Below are 25,942 nucleotides of genomic sequence, written 5' to 3'. Positions count from 1 at the left end.
AGTAGTTGCTGTTTTGAACATAGATTGAAAGGTTTAATTACTATCTCGAGGTATCATAATTGATGAGAAATTTCATCAATTCCTTGGATTCGTTCAGAAACTACCACTTGCTGGGTTCTTCCCACTTGTCTCTAATTTATAGGATTTTTCAATAAACTATAAACAATTTCAAATGGTTATAATGGCAACAGTGTTATTTCTTATGTGAATGAATTATTCGTATTGAAAAATCGTTAATAATTAATAATATCGGAATTTCAATAATTCATATAGTTATCAGATAATTCCATATTGCTGTAAGTATATCTGTATCTTATTTATAGTTGCCATTAAAAACAAACTTGGACAAAGTGGAATCATTTGAGTTATAATTTCCCCATTGAATCAGATTTATTGTCTGGAAAGTCTTATTAATTTAATACTGTCCTATGTTGTAGCCAGTACTAAAGATTTTTTTGTGCATTGAATCCATTTTACAGTTCCATTATTATTGATTTCAGAGTCGTAGAATGAGAATGTCGAATTTTTGAACATTAAAAAGAAATTTCAAATTATTTACACAGGTGTGGAGATAATCAGTACAGATGTATGTTTTACGAATAAGATTTGAATATAATTTCTTAAATTTTTTTATACACGAAACCTCGAGATGTTTTATTTTTTGAATTGGTAACCTTTTATATTTTTGAGAAATAATTATTGGTATTTTGAGTGAGTATATTCTAATTCTTTTCTACGCTTGGATAAACACCCAATAGTAAGAAATGATCGCGTTATTTTTAGCTAGATGAATTCAAGAAATTTAAATAATTCAGTTCTCAATAAGATAATACAAAATTAATAATCTTGTCATCAAACTTGAATCGAATCGAATTGAATTTTGAACTGGGTAGGTTTTTATCGCTGTATTGTCACTTTTTCATGGATTTTTTAGTTGTAAAAAATCAAAATCAAGTGGACATTTCCATATCGGGGTTAATTTGACCAATGATATGAACTGAGAAAACGTTTGAGTTTACAGGACTTTAGTGCGAACTCACCGACAATATCTTCAAGCAAACTTTTTCAATGATGGAATTTAGGATGTTTTCAAAAATATTATATTCACTTTTGATTATGTGCTGCATTAAATAGAATAACCTTCAACTCTCGACACTTCCACATCGTAAAGGGGTACTTCAAAGTGTGAAGGCCTTCTTATCGTTACAGAGAATGATATTTCTTCTCTGGTTTACTCAGACACTTCTTATCTCTGCTCACCCTGGTCGGTTAAATATTTATAATTGAGATATATGCTTATTTATCCATGTCCCATTGTCAACTATCCACACACAATTCGTTGCCTCTCAAGAGATGAACAAAATTTTAACCTTCGATACGAAAATGATCAAGGTCACAAAATCTCTTCTTTTTTTGTTTACGTGAATCCGTTAAATGTGTTTATTCTTCAAATCGTGTGTGTTTTGCCTATTTTTTCCGTATTTGTTCACTTTCGGAAGATCTAGAAGAATATACAGTGAGTAAAAGCTTTCGAATGTTTGTTTACTAGACTTCGTCAGAAATTCGGATTTCATTTGGATGGCAGAATTGATTTCGAATATTTGCACTATAGGTAATATAAAATCTATTTAATTATGCTAAATAAACGTTTCTGGGTTTCCCAGAGGCGTTCAACGGAGGCAAGTGGATCTTCCTTTAAATGGTTGTTAAGCCACTGGCGGAATTACAATTTTTTTATTATTCAATACTTGCTACGTAAATAACATATTTCTCATTCCTATTCATTTTTAATACACGTTAATTAAAACCAACTGCTGGTTCTGAAAAATTTATAATCCGACAAAAACATTAACTTCAAGGAGAACAAAAGCATAGTTCATTATAGTTTATATTACCTACATTTCCTGCCGAATGAAAGAATCATACGTCAAATAGCTTAAGAGTAGAGATGGGCGATATTTCACGAACAGTGATTAAATCACTGATTTAATCACTGATATCAGAATGTCACATGTAGTCACGGTTCCGAAAAACGAATACAGAGCGTGACGGGATCACAGTTGGAACATTTTACAGATCTTTTCAGGGCATTTCATCGTCCGTTGCAATTGTGAATAATGAAGACAGCCTGATGTTTTTATTGCTTCGGAACCTTTTTCGACTAACATAATTGCATATTTTTATGATAATCCCAGCATCCGTAGGCAACTTCGGCTGCTTTAGGAAGTATTTCTGTAGGACTTGTTAAACAATAAATACTTGCTACAAACAAATAATAACTACTGAAATACTGCATAATTGGTGGTGGCAATAAAATTCTAATTTTATGCTTATGTTTGATAAACAACCCCAAAAAAATTCTTTCTATATTGAAGTTGCCGACCGAAGCAATAAATGGTAATATTATAATGAACGAAAACACGTCAGAGACATAATAATAATAGTCGAAAGAATAATGATAGGCGAAAGACCAGCAATCTTTGGGCTTTTTTTACAGAATTTGATGTAAATTATGCAGGTTGAAATTATCTTTCAAAACCACCTCTTCAAATTTGAGGAAACATTTGAAAAATCGACATCCTTCTGTTACGTTCCTAACTAAAGTTGAAACTAGGAAAAGAGTTGAAAATGTATGAAAAATGGATGTTTTCATAATAATTTTTCATTAATTTTGGTTTGCTTTGAATGATAGTAGTGACCGATTCGAGTTGCAAAGATAAACGAGCTAAGGTTTAGGTGATTTATACAAATATTAATAACAAGCAACCTAAACAGTGATCACGTCACGCTTTAATTTCACTTATATCATAAAGTAACGTTCACGTTTCACAACGTGATCTAGAAATCACGGTATCGCTCATCTCTACTCAAGAGTACAGGGGCACTTATGATTTATAAATTTTGAAAGAAAACACTTGCCATAAACGATAACATTTTAGCTATTTGCGAGGCTATTTGTTACTTGATAATCGTTACGTGATATTTGTTACTTGATGCTGCATAAATGCAAAACTGGCTAACTTATATTATTTCTGATCTTTTCAACATTAAGTTTTATTTGTTTACGCTAAGATGAAACCGGAGAAATTGCTGTATGTGGAACGAACTTTCGAACCAAATTGTCACCTTAGGGCCCGTTTACACGTCGAGTGTGTGTGGGAAGAACGCTTCTATTTACTTCCTCCGAGGTCGTCAGATGTAATTTCATACGACAAATTAGAATGCTGGAACGTTCAGATTGTAAGAGAATGAAGTGATTGGCTTTTGGAGTACGTGATATTGTTTGAAACTTTTATTATAGATGGACGACTAGTCTAGTTTTGGCGTGTTAAATGGGGTCATCACGTTTATTCCATTTAGATTTGGGTCCATTGTGATGACGATGGTACGTAAATTTTGGTCAATCACTCATCTATTATCCGAAATTATATCGCTTCTTGAGTGGGACTTTCTCTTCGAATCTTCATCACATTGTTGAGAGAGCAAGCAACATGTGTATCAGTTTTGTCACGTTTTTAGGAAAAATGTGTTTTTACTGGATAGGCCGGGATTTATTTAAGTGAAGTGTTATTTCCCTCCGAGTCCACCATTTGGAGAACGTTATTTTCAAATCAGCTCCAAAAAATGTCATTTTATAATCTTTCTGACAATTTTTTTGCAATATTTCTCACATTTTGTATTAGAGGGCTTTTTGCAATGTGGGAACTATTAGGCCAATTGAAAAGTTTCCGGTCTGATGCAGAAATTGCGGTGCTAGTATCAAATCCATATGATTTTTAGTTAGTAACCAAACGATACCTGTCAAAATTTGACAGCAGTCCGACCATTAGTTTGTGAGATATTGCGTTGTGAGTGAAGCTACTTTTGTTATTTGAAAAAAGATGAGGAAAAAATTTCTTGTGCTGATAAAATATTGCTCTTTGAAGGGAAAAAATTGAATTGAAGCAAAATCTTGGCTTGATGATGAGTTTCCGAGGTCTGCACCAGGAAAATCGACCATCATTGTTTGGTATGGTAAGTTTAAGCGTGGTGAAAAGACCACCGAAGATGGCGAACGCAGTGGACGCCCAAAAAGGACTGTCACCGACGAAAAAATTAAAAAAGTTCACAAATTAATATTGAAGTGAAGTGAAGTTGATCGAGATAGCAGACATTGTGAAGATATCATCTGAACGTCTACATCCATTTACGAATATTTGTACAGGGTGGGCAAATAAGCGAGGTAAGCGGCTATATCTCAGGATCCACTCATCGTAGAGACTTGCGGTAAAAAATTTTACTACTAAAGTAAAAAAAAGAAAACTCTGGAAATTGTTTTGAAGTTCATACCTACACCGCTAGGGGGCGTAATAGCTATCGTCGAGTAGAAAAATGCATTTTACTCGAAAAATTTTCATATTAAGTTGGAAAAAAAATATCATCACTGTAAACCTTGGAAAATTCTCTATCTGTTCGAATTGTCACTTTCGATTTTGCGACATCAAATAAGGGTGGGGGAAAGATAGAAATCTGACTGATTGAAATGTCTGTAACTCCAGTTTGGCTCAACATTTTTGAGCAAATTAGATCTTATTTGAGAGACAACATCTTGTTGATTAAGGAAAAAATATACTCATGATGAATTTGATTCAGCTGCTTCCGATAGGGAGCGCTAAGTCAGAAATTCATTGTTTTGTTTATTTTTCTCTGAAATTTCAAATGTAATGATAGGATTTTCTTAACAGAAACAAAAATTTCATTGAATTTGCATGAAAAAACCTGAAGGTCGCAAAGTGATAATTTCAGGCGTCCTGAAGTTATGGCCGAAGGAAGATATTCTTCAACTGATGCACTGCGAAAAACCAAATTGAGTCTTCAAGTTCTAACAGAAACAGAAATCTCATAAAATTTGTATGAAAAAACCAAAAGGTCGCAAAGCGATAGCTTCAGGGGTTCTCTAGTTATGGACAAAAAAAGATATTCTTCAACTGATGCACTGAAAAACTAAATTGTCTTCTTTCGGCCATAACTCCAGAACGCCTGAAGCTATCGCTTTGCGACCTTTTGGTTTTTTCATACAAATTTGATGGGATTTCTGTTTCTGTTAGAACTTGAAGACTCAATTTGGTTTTTCGCAGTGTATCAGTTGAAGAATATCTTCTTTCGGCCATAACTTCAGAACGCCTGAAATTATCGCTTTGCGACCTTCAGGTTTTTTCATGCAAATTTAATGAAATTTTTGTTTCTGTTAAGAAAATCCTATCATTATATTTGAAATTTCAGAGAAAAATGAACAAAACAATGAACTTCTGACTTAGCGCTCCCTATCGGAAGCCGCTGAATCAAATTCATCATGAGTATATTTTTTCCTTAATCAACAAGATGTTGTCTCTCAAATAAGATCTAATTTGCTCAAAAATGTTGAGCCAAACTGGAGTTACAGACATTTCAATCAGTCAGATTTCTATCTTTCCCCCACCCTTATTTGATGTCGCAAAATCGAAAGTGACAATTCGAACAGATAGAGAATTTTCCAAGGTTTACAGTTATGATATTTTTTTTCCAACTTAATATGAAAATTTTTCGAGTAAAATGCATTTTTCTACTCGACGATAGCTATTACGCCCCCTAGCGGTGTAGGTATGAACTTCAAAACAATTTCCAGAGTTTTCTTTTTTTTACTTTAGTAGTAAAATTTTTTACCGCAAGTCTCTACGATGAGTGGATCCTGAGATATAGCCGCTTACCTCGCTTATTTGCCCACCCTGTACATGAGAAAGCTGTGTGCGAAATGGGTGCCGCGCGAGCTCACAATCGATCAAAAGCAACAACGTGTTAATGATTCTGAGCAGTGTTTGAAGCTGCTTAAGTGCAATAAACCTAAATATTTGAGCCGATATGTGCCAATGGATGAAACATGGCTCTATCATTCCACTTTGGAGTCTAATCGACAGTCAGCTGAATGGACTGCACACGATGAACCGAATCCGAAGCGAGGAAAAAATCAGTATTATTGGATGCGCAAGGTATAATATTCATTAATTAACTCCAAAAAGGCCAGACCAACAACACTGTTTATTATATAGCGTTATTGAATTGTTTGAAGAATGAAATCTTTAAAAAACGGCCCCGTTAAAAAAAAGGTGCCGTTTCATCAAGATAATGCGCCGTGTCATGAATCAATGAAAACAATGACAAAATTGCATGAAATGGGCTTCGCATTGCTTCTGCAACCACCGTATTCGCCAGATCTGGCCCCCAGCGACTTTTTCCTGTTCTCAGACCTCAAAAAAATGCTCGCTGGAAAGAAATTCAGCGCCAATGAAGAAGTAATCGCCGAAACTGAGGCCTATTTCGAAGCGAAAGACAAATCGTACTACAAAAATGGTATCGAAAAGTTGGAAGATCGTTATAATCGCTGTATCGCCTTCGAAGGCAATCATGTTGAAAAGGAAAATCGAATTTTGGCAAAATAGTAATTTACGTAACAATTCCGGAAAATAGGTTTTTTTTGGACGAATAGACAAAATTCCAGGACGAGCGTAAGCGAGTCCTGGAAGTCTGTGAGTCCAAAAATACCATTTTCGGGCGTGTTGCGTACAATATTTTTTCGGCAACCATGTAAAATAGCACTATCGCTGCTGCTTTCCATATTTTATTGCGATTGCGATCAAAAAACATGCAAATTTTTGACAACTAATTTCATATGAACTGTCAGCCGTTATCTCGGTTGCTATGGATTCTATGATTCTTTTCTGGCCTAGTCCGGGAAGTACGTACTTTCCGGACTAGGCCGGGAAATGCTACTTTCTCAGAGAAAAAGTGTCCGGGAAGAGAGCACTTCCCGGACGGTTGCCGAAAAAAATGTGTTTCACTATGGTTGACCGGGGACTTTTCAATTGGCCTGTTATGGTGGATTTATGGAATCATGCAATCATGTTGAATAATAAAATGGAATTTTGCCAAAAAAAAATTGTTTTACTACGGTAGACCGGGGACTTTTCAATTGGCTTGTTAACTGATTTATGATTGACAATTATGAAATTTTTTTCATATACCTAAAAAGGTTAAAAGGTTAAAAAAGTTGCAAGTACTAGATGAAAGTCGTGAAGAAACACTTCAAAGGTCTGTACGATGTTACAATCACTCTATTAAGTCTTTCAACATAAAAAGTATGCGTCTGGTAAACGACATCTTTCGCGACACAGACGTAATCTGTTTAATCCAATTGATGCATTTCAACAAATAAAAAAAAAATAAAAATTAAAAAATTACGCGCTAAATGTGTCAATGCACATCGCATTCCTCCACGACCGATGCTACCGTTTCTTCTGTCGGCGCCAGCCTGCACAGAGGCCCCCATTCACGAGCCGGTCGCCCGACAGTCGCCTCGCGACCCACATGTGCGAAATCGCGTACTTTTCGGAGTCGCAGATAAGATCGATGTACGGACGTCGCCGCCGCTTCTTATTCCCACGACGCGCCCGTCGTCAATTATCCACTTGAACGTCGTTTGGTTGCCTTTTTCAATTAGCCAGCCATTCGCTCGTTAAGTTGCATTTCGAATCGCTCGCTCGGATAATCGATGAGATGATGCACTATGGCGTGTTTACACGTGTGTTAAGGTCTATCGAATCTCTGTGTTCGTTGAAGATTACGTTCTGGAGGCGTTGACGGGTCTGTAAGTGATCCTGTTGTCGATAGATGTAAATAACAACACTTCTAGACTGAATTCTACAGCTTGTATTTGTAGAGGAAGTCGTGATCCAGCAGACTTTCGAAAACTTCTCCTATTGATTACACAGAGTGTATGTAAAAAAAAATGCTTTTTTTTACCGCTTTGCGACCAATTAAAGGCCAACTGAAAACTCTCCTGTCTTCCATAATAAAACACATCCTTTTGGCAAAATTCGATTTTATAATTCAACATAGTTGCCTTCGAGGGCGATACAGCGATTATAGCTATCTTCCAACTTTTCGATACCATTTTTGTAATACGATTGGTCTTTCGCTTCAAAATAGGCCTCAGTTTCGGCGATTACTTCTTCATTGGCGCTAAATTTCTTTCCAGCGAGCATTATTTTGAGGTCTGAGAATAGGAAAAAGTTGCTGGGAGTCAGATCTGTCGATTTTGATGGATGCAGAAGCAATTCGAAACCCAATTCATGCAATTTTGATTTGCCATTGCTTTCATAGATTTGTGACACGGCGCATTGTTTTGATGAAGCAACACATAATAACCGCTCTTGATGGTCTGGCCGTTTGGAAGGTAATCAACGAATATCTTACCCTGCGCATCCCAGATTACAGATGCCATAACCTTGCCAGCTGAATGTTGTGTTTTTCCTTCGGTTCATCGTGTGCAGTCCACCCAGTTGACTGTCGATTAGAGTCCGGAGTGAAATGATAGAGCCATGTCACATATCGTCGCTAAAATTCAGGTTTATTGCACTTAAACAGCTCCAAACACTGTTTAGAATCATTAACACGTTGTTGCTTTCGATCGATTGTGAGCTCGCACGGCATCCATTTTGCACACAGCTTCCTCATGTGCAAATATTCGTGAATTATATGATGTACACGTTCAGATGATATCTTCACAATTTCGATCAACTTCACTTTACGGTAATTCAAAGTTATTTTGTGAACTTTTTTGATTTTTTCGTCGGTGACAGCCTCATTTGGGCATCCACTGCGTTCGCCGTCTTCGGTGCTCATTTCACCACGTTTAAACTCAGAATACCAATCAATGATGGTTGATTTTCCTGGTGCAGCCCCTGGAAACTCTTCATCAAGCCGAGATTTTGCTTCAACTATATTTTTCCCTTCAAAAAGCAATATTTTATCTGCACACGAAATTCTTTTTTTCCATCTTTTTTCAAATAACAAAAGTAGCTACTCTCACAACGCAATATCTCACAAAGTAATGGTCGGACTGCTGTCAAAGTTCGACACGTACCGTTTGAAGTTTGGTACTAACTAAAAATCATATGAATTTAATACTATCACCGCCATCTGCGCATGAGACTTTTCAATTAGCCTTATATTTGGGGCCCTGCTAATAGATAAACGATATTATAATAATAATTATTATATGGTTTATTCTGTAAGCTACAGGGTATAAACATATAATCACAGAGGCGTGAGCCTGTGGGACTGTAATATGACTCTTCATTTTGAGGATATGTCGTAAGATCAATTTACAATACTGGTTTTACAAACATTGACCAAAAGTTTTAAGTTTTCTGTAACATTTACGCAGTAAACAGTTGTGTAAGCACGTTTATCCTTTAATAATCTGAAGTAGTTCAATGGTTAGCAGAACAAAACAGCCAACGCTTACTACCACCGCCAATTTTGATCAACTAACCCTCTCACTGACCAGCTCTCGAACACATGTCGCCCAATACCCCACGACATGTGACTCAACACCAAAACCCCCATACCATTCCTAATATCGAAACGCAGCGACCTCTGCGTTCCACAATCACAACCCACACACGAGATATCACTGACCACGATTTTTTTTTCTGTTTTTCAGACGAGAGAGACGCCGTACAGAAGAAGACGTTCACGAAATGGGTCAACAAACATCTGAAAAAGGTGAGTCGCATATATACACGCATTGTAGTCGTATATACGCGATATAAGCGGACGTTCTGCAGCGTTCCGGCGTCCGCATCCAACAACAAGGCTCGTTTGTCGTTTAATTCATTGAAACGCTGTCGCCGCGACAGTTATTCGGAAAATTGAATGATTGTCGTAGCTAATTAAGTGCCGTAGATCATTCTTATCTGGATCGTGAGTCCGGTGGTCGACGTTGTAATTGAAAACGGCCTTATTATTTCAGGTATTTCGGTTTTTTTCGAGAAAGGTTAACAGCTGTTGTGTGTTCTTGGCTAGAGGCGTTGGGATTTGCATGTGTTTTCCAGAATATCTAACCATTTGCGGTGAAATTGGGGAAAGTTAGTTCATACATAATAAAGTTTTATCTATTAGTTCGTTTACCAAAATACCAATACTGCGAAATGATCACGAATTGATAGAAAAAAACACTGCAAATTTTACAAAATGATTCATTAATTCCTAATGCTTGAAAAACAAGTCAATTCCAAAGATTATTCACTTTTTCGAATGAAAAAACATTCAATCTCTTCTGATTCGAACTTGTTAACACGTGATAATCAGGTAAACTAGTATTAATGCCTCTATAGGTCTAGGCTAATAAGTGCGATGGAAAAATTATGATAATGATTAAATAGAATCATCGATTCAAAGGGAACTCGAGAAAATTACCAAGAATAACAAGAGGAGAACAAATCCTTTTTGTGGTAAAGATTAATGTACCTACAAGGAAGAGTTTCAGGAGAAGAACAAAACTGAAAGATGAACACCTTGGCGATCACTTCTTCACCAGAACCAAATTTCTTTTTCTGTAGCACCTTGTAACCGTTGTTATCTATGGAACAGAGTCTTAGCATAGTATAAGGAAAGGATAGTAAGCCAACCGTCGTTTGACGGCAAGGTAATAGTCACCAGGGGTCGCTACTGTAGTTGGATTTCGTGACTACCCAAAGTGGAGAAGTAACTCGATAATAGATGGCGCTGAATCATGAGCTATAAAAAAAAACTAGAGATATCATTTCATGACGACTGGACCTGATTAGTGATTTCATGATAACTTGTAGCATTGTACTTGTTTATCACAAATACACGCCACTGGCTTAAATGCTTATTACAGAGCAGAAAAAATATCAAAATATAAAAATCTTCTGACCACTCTATTTCAAATATATTAGTTCTTCAAAATAACACCGATTTTTTCAGAGGGCTCCACTTTACGGACCAATTTTTGACAGTAAAATTCTAGTTAAACGTGAGTACAACTAGATGGCGCTCAACATCAACAAAATCGAAAAAAGCACTACACTGCCTTACTATCCTTTCCTTATACTATGGTCTTAGTAACACTTATCAAGCCGTTGTTTCATCAATGCACGAAACTCGTTTTTATCCATTTCTTAATAACAACAAAAGTAGCGTTGCTTAACCTTCAATATTTCGAAACAATCCTAACTCTTTGTTTGATACGCATGTTTCGAAGTTTGCTTCTAACGAGAAAAAAAAGTTGCATGGTGTTGGTGGTGCCATCTGTGCGCCAAGCTTGCGAACTATTGAATAACATGTAAATTTTTCTACCAAATTCATGTAAATTGCTCTCATAGTTTCCAAAAAATGCCCTGGACGACAGGTCGATGGGATTATTTCATTCGATTTTTGTATTCTCCACATTTCAAAAAGTAAACTGTGAAAATTTCAGTTGGTAGTTAATTTGTTTTTCTCTTCAAACGATTCTAAAGATTCTTAAAATAATGAATCATAACCCTAATCCCTTAGAATATATAATTTTTGGAAGACATTAATTTATTCATTCAAATAAGTAAGAAAAAAGAACAATAAATCATGCCAAATTCCACGACCAGCCAAAACGAGTACGAAATACAAACTAATTATTTTAAGAATTGCTGGATACGAACAGCTGTCCTGTATTTTTCATTCGACGCGTTGGTAGTGACGCGTATTTCCCGGAATCCCTGGCAATTTTCACTGAAATTGAGGAAATGAGCGTTTCACATCACAGCTGAAACGGGAGACCTAACAGATGGTTCGAAAAAGTGAAAAGATTAGAATTTTAATACATGATTTTATGATGAAATGGCGTTTGGTACATCGATGTGGTTTCCTTTTGAACTTCCGGTGTCTTTTGGGAACAGGGTATCGAATCTGGTGATTATCGTGAACGTGACAGTAATTTCGATTGTAATATCGTTGCGATCTACCAGAAAAGTTTGTTAGTTTTTTGTTGCGGTTACTGCTATGAATATTTAAGCATCTTTACCTAATATTTTTTCATCATTTTATGCATAGTTCATTCGAATGAAAAATTTGCTTTCATTTACTTAACCCAACCAAATGTAACTGGCGCCATCTATTAGCGATGCTAAATTACAGTCCAAACTGACAATCCTATTGCTCAACAGCGTAAAATTACCAATTTTTCAATATAAATCGTAATAACATTGAAATTTAGGGCGAAAATCATAATCTATATTCAAAATTCAAACAAGGTATCTCGGATACTAGATATTCGTATAAGTCATGTAGGATCATATTTTGAGGTCTAGAATCATAGTATAAGGAAAGGATAGTAAGCCAGTGTAGTGCTTTTTTCGATTTTGTTGATGTTGAGCGCCATCTAGTTGTACTCACGTTTAACTCGAATTTTACTGTCAAAAATTGGTCCGTAAAGTGGAGCCCTCTGAAAAAATCGGTGTTATTTTGAAGAACTAAAATATTTGAAATAGAGTGGTCAGAAGATTCCTATATTTTGATATTTTTTCTGCTCTGTAATAAGCATTTACACCAGTGGCGTGTATTTGTCATAAACAAGTACAATGCTACAAGTTATCATGAAATCACTAATCAGGTCCAGTCGTCATGAAATGATATCTCTAGTTTTTTTTTTATATAGCTCATGATTCAGCGCCATCTATTATCTTTTTTTTTCTCGTTAGAAGCAAACTTCGAAACATGCGTATCAAACAAAGAGTTAGGATTGTTTCGAAATATTGAAGGTTAAGCAACGCTACTTTTGTTGTTATTAAAAAATGGATAAAAACGAGTTTCGTGCATTGCGGAAACAACGGCTTGATAAGTGTTACTAAGACCATAGTATAAGAAAAGGATAGTAAGCCAGTGTAGTGCTTTTTTCGATTTTGTTGATGTTGAGCGCCATCTAGTTGCACTCACGTTAAGCCTCGAATTTTACTGTCAAAAATTGGTCCGTAAAGTGGAGCCCTCTGAAAAAATCGGTGTTATTTTGAAGAACTAAAATATTTGAAATAGAGTGGTCAGAAGATTCCTATATTTTGATATTTTTTCTGCTCTGTAATAAGCATTTACACCAGTGGCGTGTATTTGTCATAAACAAGTACAATGCTACAAGTTATCATGAAATCACTAATCAGGTCCAGTCGTCATGAAATGATATCTCTAGTTTTTTTTTTATATAGCTCATGATTCAGCGCCATCTATTATCTTTTTTTTTCTCGTTAGAAGCAAACTTCGAAACATGCGTATCAAACAAAGAGTTAGGATTGTTTCGAAATATTGAAGGTTAAGCAACGCTACTTTTGTTGTTATTAAAAAATGGATAAAAACGAGTTTCGTGCATTGATGAAACAACGGCTTGATAAGTGTTACTAAGACCATAGTATAAGAAAAGGATAGTAAGCCAGTGTAGTGCTTTTTTCGATTTTGTTGATGTTGAGCGCCATCTAGTTGCACTCACGTTAAGCCTCGAATTTTACTGTCAAAAATTGGTTCGTAAAGTGGAGCCCTCTGAAAAAATTGGTGTTACTTTGAAGAACTAATATATTTGAAATAGAGTGGTCAGAAGATTTCTATATTTTGATATTTTTTCTGCTCTGTAATAAGCATTTACGCCAGTGGCGTGTATTTGTGATAATTTAATAATAACATAAAAATTTTTAGCAAAGCAATGCCGTGCGACTCCTTTTCAACCACTCCACTGAATGAATTATCGTATTATTTCTGCGCCATCTATATCTCATGATTCAGCGCTATCTATTAATGAGTTACTTCTCCAAATCCAAATCCAACTACAGTAGCGACCCCTGGTGACTATTTCATTGCCGTGAAACGGCGGTTGGCTTACTATCCTTTTCTTATACTATGCTAGAATTCAGAGGTTCAGCATTCTCAATGAATCACCCGCTTTAGTAATAGCACAATATTTATATACTGTCAATTAACCTAATGCAATTCAATTGATATTGTGGGAAGACCTAAGATAAACTTAAAAATTAGTGAATTTCGTTTTTTAGAAAAATATTTAATATGTTCATATTATGGACAGTGATAGCAACTTAGAAGTACTTACTCCTCCAGAAATAAGGGAGGTGGCAAAAAATATTGATTGTCAGAAAATGTCGAATATTTTATTTCTATTGAGATAAATCATTTGGCTGCCCAGGCAGGAGAAGTAGTACTTTGCTGATTGATATGTATCTGCAAAATCAATATTTGCTGCCAATCGGAGAAAAAAATCATGTACCTACATACTTCTAGATTTTCGTCATAGAAAACTACAGTGTCGCCCTCTGGAACTGAATCGCCTATATAAGTAATGATGATGAAACGTATAACCTTGTACCTTGTTTTTTTCCCGAAATTCAACTCTTATTAAGACGTAGATCCCTAGCTATTCCACCAAATTAGCCTCGATTAGACTTGACATCATTCCGTCAATGCTAAAATTCATCGATGCTGCGTTGTTGTTCGTTCTCAGGATGAACGAATGTAATTGAACTGTCCGTTTGTAATTCCAGTGGTATAATCAACGGACAACATTTGAATAATCTTTCGCTGTGCAATCAAAGCGGCCACCACCGTATACTTACGAAAACATTAGTTCCACCTTAAAAACAACCGCGATACGGGAGATCCTGAGGTATCACTTGGCGGCGCCTTTGAAGTTCAAGCCGTTCGGTAAACAGAGACAAATAATCTTGTGGATTAGATAGCAATCATTTTTTTTCACACCGTGCCATTCCGGTGATTGGTTTCCTTCAATTAATTTGTTCGAGTTTATATCTTGTTGATTGATTATGAAATACAGTGTGATTGATGTTTTGTATGCAGATTTATCTGAATTTGAAAAAGAAATTATTTTTAGTGAAGGTTCGACTGAAAATCATAAAGACAAGATTGTTTCGTTGCTTGTGTGGCACCTAGTTCCGTCGTGCTGAAAATACACTGTGTCCGTAAAGTACGGAACAAATTCATTTTTAGCTAAACAGACCATTTTAAGAAATAATCCTGAAACACGTCGACTTTTTATTTTAATTCACCGTATTTTAAAATAATTATCTAATATACAGGCTAATTACTTTCAATGACGTTACCGTCATTTTTTTTATGCAACACCCTCATTTTGTCTCAATTTTCCAATTTCAGCTGAGCTGATTCCAAAAATGTATGATATGTTGATCCCAATTGGTACAGGGTGGACAAAAATACAATAGTTTTGTGTGCTCATGAAGTAACGCGTAACATATTCTATTAGTTAAATTAACAATATTATCAAAAATACATATTGTCTATCGGCAATAAACATATAATGAAATGTCACAAAAAACTAGACGACTATGTTTTTCTTTAAATTGATAAGAAATAATTTCTTTCATATTCTGTCTGCTAGACCACAAGTACCAAACATGTTTGAAAACAGCTCATTTTTATTAATCTAAACATGTAACAAACTACAGGGTGTTACATTCAAACCAATTGCCGCTAGACAATAAGTTTGATAATATTGTTAATTTAACTAAAAAAGAATGTTACGCGTTTCTTTATGAGCACACACAAGACTATTGTATTTTTGTCCACCCTGTACAAATTGGAATCAACATGTGATACATTTTTGGAATCAGCTCAACTAGAGTAATCGGAAAATTGAGACAAAATGGGGTGTTCCATTGAAAAAAAATGACGGTGACGTCATTACTCGAAAGCAATTCACCCTGTATCTTCGATTATTATTTTAAAATACGGTAAATTGAAATCAATTATCGACGTGTTTCAGGATTATTTCTTAAAATGGTCTGTTTAGCTGAAAATAAATTTGTTCCATATTTAACGGACACAGTATATTAATATGAACAATTGTGAAAGTCTGATTTTTTTTAATTTCCGCTATATGATTCCCAACAAATGTTTTCTTTAAAGAACGAATATTTAATGATTCCTTACAAATATTAAAATAAATTTCATCGGAATTTGGACTCCAAATTAATCCTAATGGTGTTATAATGTCATTTTGATTATCGAATATAACTAAATTTTTTTATTTTGAAGTTTCGAACTCTTTCTTGTCTTATTGTATTTCTTCAAGTTTCCAAAAATTTCGAAGTTGTTCAAGCATGTTCCATGATGTGGGGCAGTTATGAATATTTTTAATTTCTCCAGAGCATAAGAAACCGAAAAATATAGTTGCACCCTGCAATACATCAATAATACCGGATTTGTAAAAGGAACCGTCAGATAGGGTAATGTTATCTGGTCGAGATTAAGTTTTTTTGCTAAGAATGAAGATATGAAATTGCTTTGTGACCCAGTATCTAGAATTGTTCTACACGATATTAATTTTGCCTTTGAGTAAAAAAGATTAATTTTAGCTGTTGGTAATAAATATTACCTGAGAACTTTTTGAAAATAGAGAATGAGTCAGATTATTTTCTAGTATTGAAGAGAAAGTCGATTTGAGTTTTTGAATTATCGTTTTCTTTTACCTGAGCAGGTAAAGGATAATTACCAGATGCGTCAGTTACCGACAATATTGGACTTATTTCATTGTTATGGAGTGACGTTGGTGCCCTTTGTCGGCAATTAGAAAGTGATTTTCTGTTTGATTGTAAATGATTATTTCTTAAGCAATTAGTCCAAAGCTTGGTTCTTTTAACTTGTTCCAATCGTTCGTTTATAGACGTATTGAAGGATTTATGACATTGATTATTGAAATGATTTGCCTTACAAGATGAATATATTTGCTTTTGCTTTGTTAAATTTAAATGCATTTTGTGTTCTCGATAGGGATTAGTTAAAGTTTTATTTATGTTTTCTTTTGTTTCTAAAAGTTGACACATTTTAGACAGAAAGTCCGTCAACTCTGATATTGTGGGTAGTGTTTTGGTACCTGAATTTGTGTTAACGAATTCTTTCTATTTTATTTTGGAACTGAATCTAATTTTGATGACAATATGTAAACTGAAAGAGTATCCCAGCTTTCAATGGGTTGATTAAGAGCTTTTAATGATCTAATATTTTTATTAAAATTGTCTAAAAGTTTTCTCAAATAAAAGTGTGGTTTTTGTTCAATAGGAGGTAGTTCAAATATTAATATTACATGCCTATCAATGATTGATCTTTTGTTTCTTTCAATAGTGACCATGCCATAGAATAGTTATCTGAGGTGACATCTATAGATCGTAATAAAAAATAAAGAAATCGATTCTATTTATTCCCAATTTGAATTTATTAAGTCTCAATTTGAAGATGAAAAGGTATCGTTCGATATTGACGGCTAAGATGATGCTTCGCGACTACCCAAAAGTGCTTTAGATTTGCGAACTTTGACTGCAAAATTTGTTCTTAATTTTATCAACTTTGGAAGGATATATTTCTCTCAATATGCATTTTGGGCCATACGTTTATTAATGAAACTATACTTATTTTTCAATGTACTTTCACCTCCAGAAAGCTTGGTTCACATTTGTGACCTGTATATTCTTGCGTCAAGTAATCGCCTCACCCTCTATATCCAAATGGAAAAAAAAATGGATTTACGTAACAGGCAAGATCGCAATCGTACCGTATCGGCGATAGGATATCAGCAGGAATCGTTTCTACCTGTTTACACTTCGTAGTTCCTGCGAATAATAGCAGAACCGTACACTGACAAAATAAACGTAGAATCCTAGCAAACAATATTATTAGAACCGGGATCGTTAAGCGTTTTACCGATGTCAACGACATAGGCAAATGCCTATAAATAGAGATGCTTACTTCGAACGTTTCTTATTGTATTGTAGACTAGCATTTCACCAGGCTATGTTTTTTTTATTTTTTCATCAGACGAAATGAAGAGAAAGCGCGTATCTCGGTGTATACCTTCGTTAATTTCGTTGTTTTAGTAAAAGCTGATTGGAGACTTGCCTGATGCCTTGAGTGGAATGAATTGTCGTATTTTCATTATCTGAAAAAGTTCATGTAGTTACGTTATCTGCTAAGCAGTTTGGTGAATGGAAGAAAAATTTCTCCAATTGACCGCAAATATTAATTTTGCAGACACATATCAATTAGCAAATTATTACTTTTCCTGTCTAGGTAGCAAAACGATTATTCTCAATGGGAATAAAACATTCGACATTTTTTGACAGTCAATATTTTTGCCACCTCCCTTATTTCTGGAGGAGTAGGTACTTCTAAGTCGCTATCATTGTCCATATGATGAATATATCAGATATTTTTCCACAAAATTGAAGGAATTTCATTTCATAAGTTGTCAAACTTCAATTATTATGGACATATACATTTCCATAGCAACCAACCATTCGTACGATTGCGATTCGTATCAAATTCCGTTTTAATTTATCACTACAGAAAAAATAAATAGATTGTGAGAATTGAAATAATTTGCAAATACAATATCCTACATCCACTGTGTCCGTAAAGTATGAAACAAATTCATTTTTAGCTAAACAGACCATTTAGCTAAACAGACCATTTTAAGAAATCATCCTGAAACAAGTCGATTATTGATTTTAATTTACCGTATTTTAAAATAATAATCTAATATACAAAGTGAATTGCTTTCGAGTAATGACGTCACTGTCGTTTTTTTTTAATGGAACACCCCCATTTTGTCTCAATTTTCCGATTACTCTAGCTGAGCCGATTCCAAAAATGTATCACAGGTTGATTCCAATTGGTACAGACTGGACAAAAATACAATAGTCTTGTGTGTGCTCATAAAGTAACACGTAACATTCTTTATTAGTTAAATTAACAATATTATCAAAAATACTTATTGTCTAGCGGCAATTGGTTTGAATGTAACACCCTGTAGTTTGTTACATTTTTATATTAATAAAAATCAGCTGTTTCCAAATATGTTTGGTACTTGTCGTCTAGCGGACAGAATATGAAAGAACTTATTTAATATATATATATATATATGAATCGGGTTCAAAACGTCTTTCGACGTTGTCCGATGCCTAATTTCCACGTCAGACGATCACTGCATTGATCTTCAGTAAGGTTTCTCTCACTCATCGCTCTCACTATTCCTTCCTTCCAGGTCTTCCTCGGTCTTCCTCTTTTCCTTCGTCCTACCGGTATCCACTCCATAGTTCTTTTAGGTATTCTCGTGCTAGGCATTCTCTGGATGTGTCTGGATGTATTTAATATCAATTTAAAAAAAAACATAGTCGTCGTTTTTTGTGAAATGTCATTATTTGTTTATTGCTGCTAGACAATAAGTATTTTTGATAATATTGTTAATTTAACTAATAGAGTATGTTACGCGTTACTTTATGAGCACACACAAAACTATTGTATTTTTGTCGAAGTAGAATCAACATGTGATACATTTTTGGAATCAGCTCAGCTAGAGTAATCGGAAAATTGAGACAAAATGGGGGTGTTCCATTTAAAAAAATGACGGTGACGTCATTACTCGAAAGTAATTCACCCTGTATATTGGATTATTATTTTAAAATACGCTAAATTAAAATAAAAATGACGTAATCCAGGATTATTTCTTAAAATGATCTGTTTAGCTAAAAATTAATTTGATCCAGACTTTACGGACACAGTGTATATCATTATAAACATTCGGAGTTAAAAATTATATGTTCAAATCGGCAGCTACGCTCGGCTATGAACTATCAGCCGCGGCAGTAAATCTACTCCTTTGCTGCCTAGTAAAACACATAACTATTGTTAATGAAGGTATTATGTTGTATTTTATTTATTATTTTTATTATGATGTATTTTAAGTTTTTCACTAATCGGTTTGTGTAAACGCGGTCTCAAAACCAAAATTCTAAATGTGTTAAATCACAAGATCTTGGAGGCCTATTGAAATTACCTCTTCGAGAAATAACACTGCCGGAAAACTTCTTTTCGAAAAAATTCGATTGTGAGGCACCAACGCCTTCTTGTTGAGAATAAACCTCGTTCACACCAATATCTTCCAATTCCGATGATAAAATGTCATTTCCGAATATGATCGCGTTTACCTCCAGAAAGAACTGAGTACGAGTCCTCAGTGTTCCGATAATTTTTTTTTTCATTCTATTAACCGCCGTTTTCAATATCCTTAGATATTCTGTCAAGTAATAAAAAGCCGAAGTATATTATTTCCGGTGTTTTAATCATCTTACGCCAACGTGCACCCAACCCCACGTGTTAGATCCAAGAGATACCAATCGAAATCGTTCGCTTCGCGGAAGGTGTGAACGATAGCCGTTCAGCCGCGTCAAAATAATAGTTCTTACCGTCGATTATTTTCGCATTAGTGGCCCGTTAGCCGTCGGCTCATTGATTCGACTGATGCTGTTAAGTCACAATGGTCGGCGCTGCCTTAAAAGAAATTAACAAACAAAGCGTTCGTTCGATCTATGGAGGTGTTATGTCGTAATAGATTGAAATGATGGGATATTGATTTACTTACGTATTTCACGAGTAAGAAATACAGGGGAAATTCGTTTAATCCGGTTTTTAAAGGATGTTTTTTTTAGAGCTATAGAACTTTAAATTGCAATAACACAACGATGGATTATTCGATTGACATGAATTTTATTTATCCGCAAGATAATCTTGTGGCATTACATTTCAAATATTACTTCTGGCATATGACCGCCACGGCTGGCTCGGATGTAGTCCAATCTGGACGTCCAATTTTCGATGACTTTTTTCAACATTTGTGGCCGTATAACGGCAATAACACGGCGAATGTTGTCTTCCAAATGGTCAAGGGTTTGTGGCTTATCCGCATAGACCAATGACTTTACATAGCCCCACCGAAAGTAGTCTAGCGGTGTTGAATCACAAGATCTTGGAGGCCAATTCACAGGTCCAAAACGTGAAATTAGGCGGTCACTAAACGAGTTTTTCAATAAATCTATTGTGGCACGAGCTGTGTGACATGTTGCGCCGTCTTGTTGGAACCATAGCTCCTGGACATCATGGTTGTTCAATTCAGGAATGAAAAAGTTAGTAATCATGGCTCTATACCGATCACCATTTACTGTAACGTTCTGGCCATCATCGTTTTTGAAGAAGTACGGACCAATGATTCCACCAGCTCATAAAGCGCACCAAACAGTCAGTTTTTCTGGATGTAACGGTGTTTCGACATACACTTGAGGATTAGCTTCACTCCAAATGCGACAGTTTTTTTTGTACGAGTAAGAAATACAGGGGGAATTCGGTTGATTCGGTTTTTTTTAATGAATCTGTCGATTTTATATTTGAAGGGACTTAAGGTCTTTTTTGCCCTCCCATCAAAGCTGTTTTCGCCATTACTCGTCGAAGTCTACAGCTCGTCCTCTAGTTCCAGGGTTCTAAGGTACTCCAGTATCTGAAATGGCTTCAAGGGAGTTGCTTTCTCACTTCTACATACAAGTTTCTTCTCCAAATCTTTTTTTTTGCGTTAGCTAATGATGGCGAAACATTCCCTTATCAGGTGATCCTGAATTTCTTTTTGCTTCCCCCTAAATATGCGCTCGTCGTTTTCTGCTAGAGCTAGACTCATTCCCATAAGGTGCTTCTTAAGTCAGCAATGCCGCCCTGTAAGGAATTCAGTAAAGAGGTGTATCATATTCTTACCAAGACCCAGATACGTCTTTCCAAAAAACTGTTTGGTATGATCGAAATCAGAAAGATTCCGCTAGAGTGTTTCTCTTTCGGCTTTTTCCTTCTCCTGAAATTCTTTCTTGTAGGTACATTTACTTATACCACAGAAAGGTTCTGGGCTCCTTTTCTTGCAATTATGTTGGCCTTTTCCTTTCATTTAGTTGCTGAGTGACTGGAAAACCAGACTAACCTTGTTTTTCTTGCCCATTTCGTTGAGTTTTCTTTGGCAACGTCTTAAAGTCGATGATATGTGAGCTCAATACTTTGATTTCAGCCTGACTGTCAAAATGTACCGCTATATCAATTTTTGATGGTCCCTTACTAGGTTCATTTCCACATATCTTTCGATTGCAAGTATTTCTACCTAAAATACACTTGTACAGCGGCCTAACAATAGTGAGCATTTGGTACTGGCTCTTCATGGTTTCAGGACAATCTGTGTACCTTTTTATGGTAATCTTATAGAGAACTGGGTTTGTGGACTCCCTTTCCCAATCTTTTTTTTTTTATTGATGATCGTCAAATAATCTTTTCATTTGTATTTGAGAATTCAAATAGGCTGAATAAGTATATAAAATATTGGCCTCTCAATTCATATGCCCATTTATTTGACCTTCAAGAACATTATATTCAACTGAAAACAAAAAGAAAGAGAAAAGAGAAGAAGTTGCTGTACATAGAAAACTCGAATAGATTCAAGGAAGTTCTGCAGCAGGATTAGCTCGACATATGATGTACAAGAAGAAAAAAAATTAACTTGCAACAATAACACAGCTCAAACACTTGAGTGTCATATTGAAAGAAATTAAATTAACAATCAACGAACATCATAAACAAAACTTAAGAGAACTGAATGAAATCGTATAGTCGAAATGGTGTACTCTCTGAAAAAAAACAATTATTACAGATATCTTGATATTGGTGAAACGTTTTAAAATTCAAATTCTAAAGATTTCTGGAATTCTTTCTTTGAATGGACAGATGTATGATTTTATTTAAATCACTTAAGGCTAGTTGCACCATTTGCCTAAACATTGATTAAAAATTTAAACGTTGATTACTCTATGATTTCTCAAGAGAAATCAGAAATTAATCAATGTTTAGATTTTAATCAATGTTAAGGCAAATGGCGCAAATGGCCCTTAAGTTCTGTTAATAATATTCGCGGATTGTTAGTTTTCTTCAAAAGTTTATGTTTTATTATTGCAGAATACGTTCAAAAATAACAATTGTATGCTTTTACATACGAAAACCGAAGAATTAAGTTAATTCCATAAATTTTCCTCTTTGAGGTCAAAACCGACTAGCCAAGAAAAGTGCGAAACCTTGCTTGTAAATTTAGATCTAGCTGCCGTTGCTCAATCATATCAATCCAATTAATTTCCAATCGGTATTTCAATAACAGCGTCCATATTACAACCTTCCACGGCCACCCATGATCCAGAAAAATATTATTCACCTCCGTCCAATTTTTCTCATTCTGCGAATGATTTGTACGCCGTCGCGACAAGACCAAATAAGTGCAGAAGAAGGACGTTCACATCTTGATCAGAGATGCTGATTAATTCCTTCGAGTTGAAAATGACGAATTGGTGAAATCTGGTTTTGCACCCATAACAATTTTTCTCTATTTCTATGCTGTGATGAACTCCTTACAGCATCGTTTTCAGTTATATTTTTCGTTTTGTGGTTGTTTCTTCTGACTTCCAATCCTATTAAATTTCAACAAACGTCAATAATTGTCAATTTAATATAATTCGAATATAGTGAAATGATTTGTACTGGGTGGGCAAATTTCGATGTTTTAGCACTACAACTTTTAAGCCAAAGGTGATAGACAAAATCTGATACCCCATTCTTGGTCTTTTTTTCTGAGAAACTAACAAGAGTAGTATTCTTTTTTGGCTACCTCCTTTTGTTTTCGAGTTAAAAGCGGAAATTGGAAAAATGGCATTATCGAAAAACATCTATATCTCCGCTAATACTGATGATAGAGCTCTGAAATTAAAACATTATACAGGCACTTTTTCACGTAGAATCCAGTGGCGTGCTTGTCTTTTCAAAAGGGTTTTTAATTACGAAGCTATGACCCAAAGTTATGTTTTTTCAAATGGGAGCACTAGATTTCTTTGCCATTTTTTGAAAGCTTAATTTTTCCTGATTTCAAAAATATATAACATCGTATGGTTTGTATAAAAATAAATAACAGAAAATGGTCAAAACCTTTTTTTACCTAAGAGTCTCAATATTTCTATGGTTTCAACTGTTGATGAGCACAGAAAAATTGAGGTTTCCATAACAAGAGCAGTGTCCATACGACATTCTGATTATTTCTATGCTTTTCAGCAATTTTTACTAAATTGGAATCTAGATATATTTTATAAAAATAGTTTCGAAAATATAAAAAAAATAAAGAAATTAGTGAAAAGTATAGAGATAATCAGATTGACGGAAGGACACTGCTCTTGTTATAGAACCTCAATTTTTTTTTTACAATTTTCTATTATTTATTTTAATACAAACGATACGATGTTATATATTTTTGAAATCAGGAGAAATTAAGCTTTCAAAAAATGGCACAGAAATCTAGTGTTCCCATTTGAAAAAACATAACTTTGTGTCATAGCTTCGTAATTAAAAACCCTTTTGAAAAGGCAAGCACGCCACTGGATTCTACGTGAAAAAGTGCCTGTGTAATGTTTTAATTTCAGAGCTCTATCATCAGTATTAGCGGAGATATCAATGTTTACCGATATCGCCATTTTCCAAATTTTCGCCTATAACTCGAAAACAAAAGAAGTTAGCCAAAAATGAATACCTACTACTCTTGTTAGTTTCCCAGAAAAGGAGAACTAGAATGGGATATCAGATTTTGTCTATCTCCTCTGGTTTAAAAGTTATAGTGCTAAAACATCGAAATTTGCCCACCCTGTACATTATTCGCCATCTCTCTTAATTCTGTTGGTGTTGAATCGATTTTGTCGGACGTAATTCACGAATTTAATGCGTAATTATAAATTATTTCAAAATTCGATACGTACGATTCATATTCAAATTCCGTAATCTGTCAATTTTCGTAACAGTCACAATACAAAAGTCACTAGGATAATTATATAATCTGAATTTTTCATTGAATTTCGACAATATTTCACGAAACTCTACTTAAATAAAGAAAATATCGTCCAATACTCGTTGCAGAAGGCAATTCTAACACTCATGCGAATTTCGCATTCGTGTTGTAATAGGAATCTATTCTTTAACTTGATTCAGAATAAATAAAATAAAACGAAGTAATTTCCACTATATTATTCAATTGTTAGCAACAATTGTTTCGCCACACTGTGGCTTCATCAGGCTACATTTCTGAACTGATGTTGCTAACAATTAAATAATATAGTGTAAATTACTTCGTTTTATTTCATTTATAATGAATTTCCGCCAAGTAAGGACCGAATCCATTGAATGATTCAGGATATACTATTCCCTAGTTGTGAAATGGATCAAGTGTTTTTGTATCTACGTCTAAGTTACATACCGATGTTTCCGTAATGATACAATCAATTTAAAAAATTGAAAAACGAAAATGAGAAAATTACTGATTTGAAAAGCCCCAATTCTCCTCTATACAGGGTGATTCACCGCGATGGCATATTATTTTCATGAGAATCTTATTAACTCATGAACCGTTGAGTTCATACCAGGGGTCGAACTTTTTGCTTTTTTGTATTCGAATATTCATTCTTGAATTCATTCGATTACTCGAATAATTCATTCAAGCAAATATCCATGCTTGATTATTCATGTGTAGTCATTCAACTATTCATTGAATATTTAATGAGTATTCAGGGATTATTCAATGATTATCCAGTGATTATTCAATGAATATTTAGTGATTGATCAATGAATATGCAGTAATTAAACTCATGTTTTAATGAACATCACCCCAGTTGCGCTCTTATGGTATTATTCAATGGATATTTAGGAAATATTCAATGATTATTCAGTTAATACTTATTCGAATATTCCACTCAGAAAACCTAGCCACCGATGACTGGACTGGATGTTCGTTGATATCTAGCAAAAAATATGCGTAATTATTTAACAAATCCATTTAACGAACAGGTAATACTGAATACAGTTTACTGTTATCTGACGCATAAATGTAAAAACGTTCGCTATTCTTAGAAAGTCGGGAGTACCCTGGATCAACCGAAAAGAAAAATCATATTTTTATAATCAAATTGTCGTCTGAAAAATCCAGCAATTATTTTTATTATATTAAAACAACGTACAAAATACAATAGATAGACGCAGTAAAACCTTTGCTGGGACACTACAATCTACATAGACCCATTAAAGGTGTACAGGTACAAAAAGAATGTTAAAACGGATTATTCATTGCTAAATTCGTATGTTAGAATTTTATATTCAATTTTAATATATTTTCATCGATAAAATCCAA

The 25,942-nt window shown here is 34.7% G+C and overlaps 1 protein-coding gene across 37 annotated transcripts in view; it reads left to right on the top strand.

Annotated features, from left to right (window-relative positions):
- Positions 1 to 25,942, top strand: part of LOC123678678 (dystonin) — a 257,561-nt gene that overhangs the window by 77,139 nt on the left and 154,480 nt on the right. For all 37 annotated transcript variants that reach the window (XR_006747300.1, XM_045615892.1, XM_045615854.1 and 34 more), the window contains exon 3: positions 9,521 to 9,582. Coding sequence is in view for 36 of the 37 variants with exons in the window: in XM_045615892.1 (XP_045471848.1) it covers positions 9,521 to 9,582 (62 nt within the window). In the remaining variant the exon portion in view is untranslated. The remainder of the gene's footprint in view (positions 1 to 9,520; positions 9,583 to 25,942) is intronic.

The sequence above is a fragment of the Harmonia axyridis genome, chromosome 1 (assembly GCF_914767665.1).
Source record: "Harmonia axyridis chromosome 1, icHarAxyr1.1, whole genome shotgun sequence".
Classification (NCBI taxonomy): domain Eukaryota; kingdom Metazoa; phylum Arthropoda; class Insecta; order Coleoptera; family Coccinellidae; genus Harmonia; species Harmonia axyridis.
Note: the sequence above shows the minus strand (reverse complement) of the source record. Positions and strands in the feature narration are given on the sequence as shown.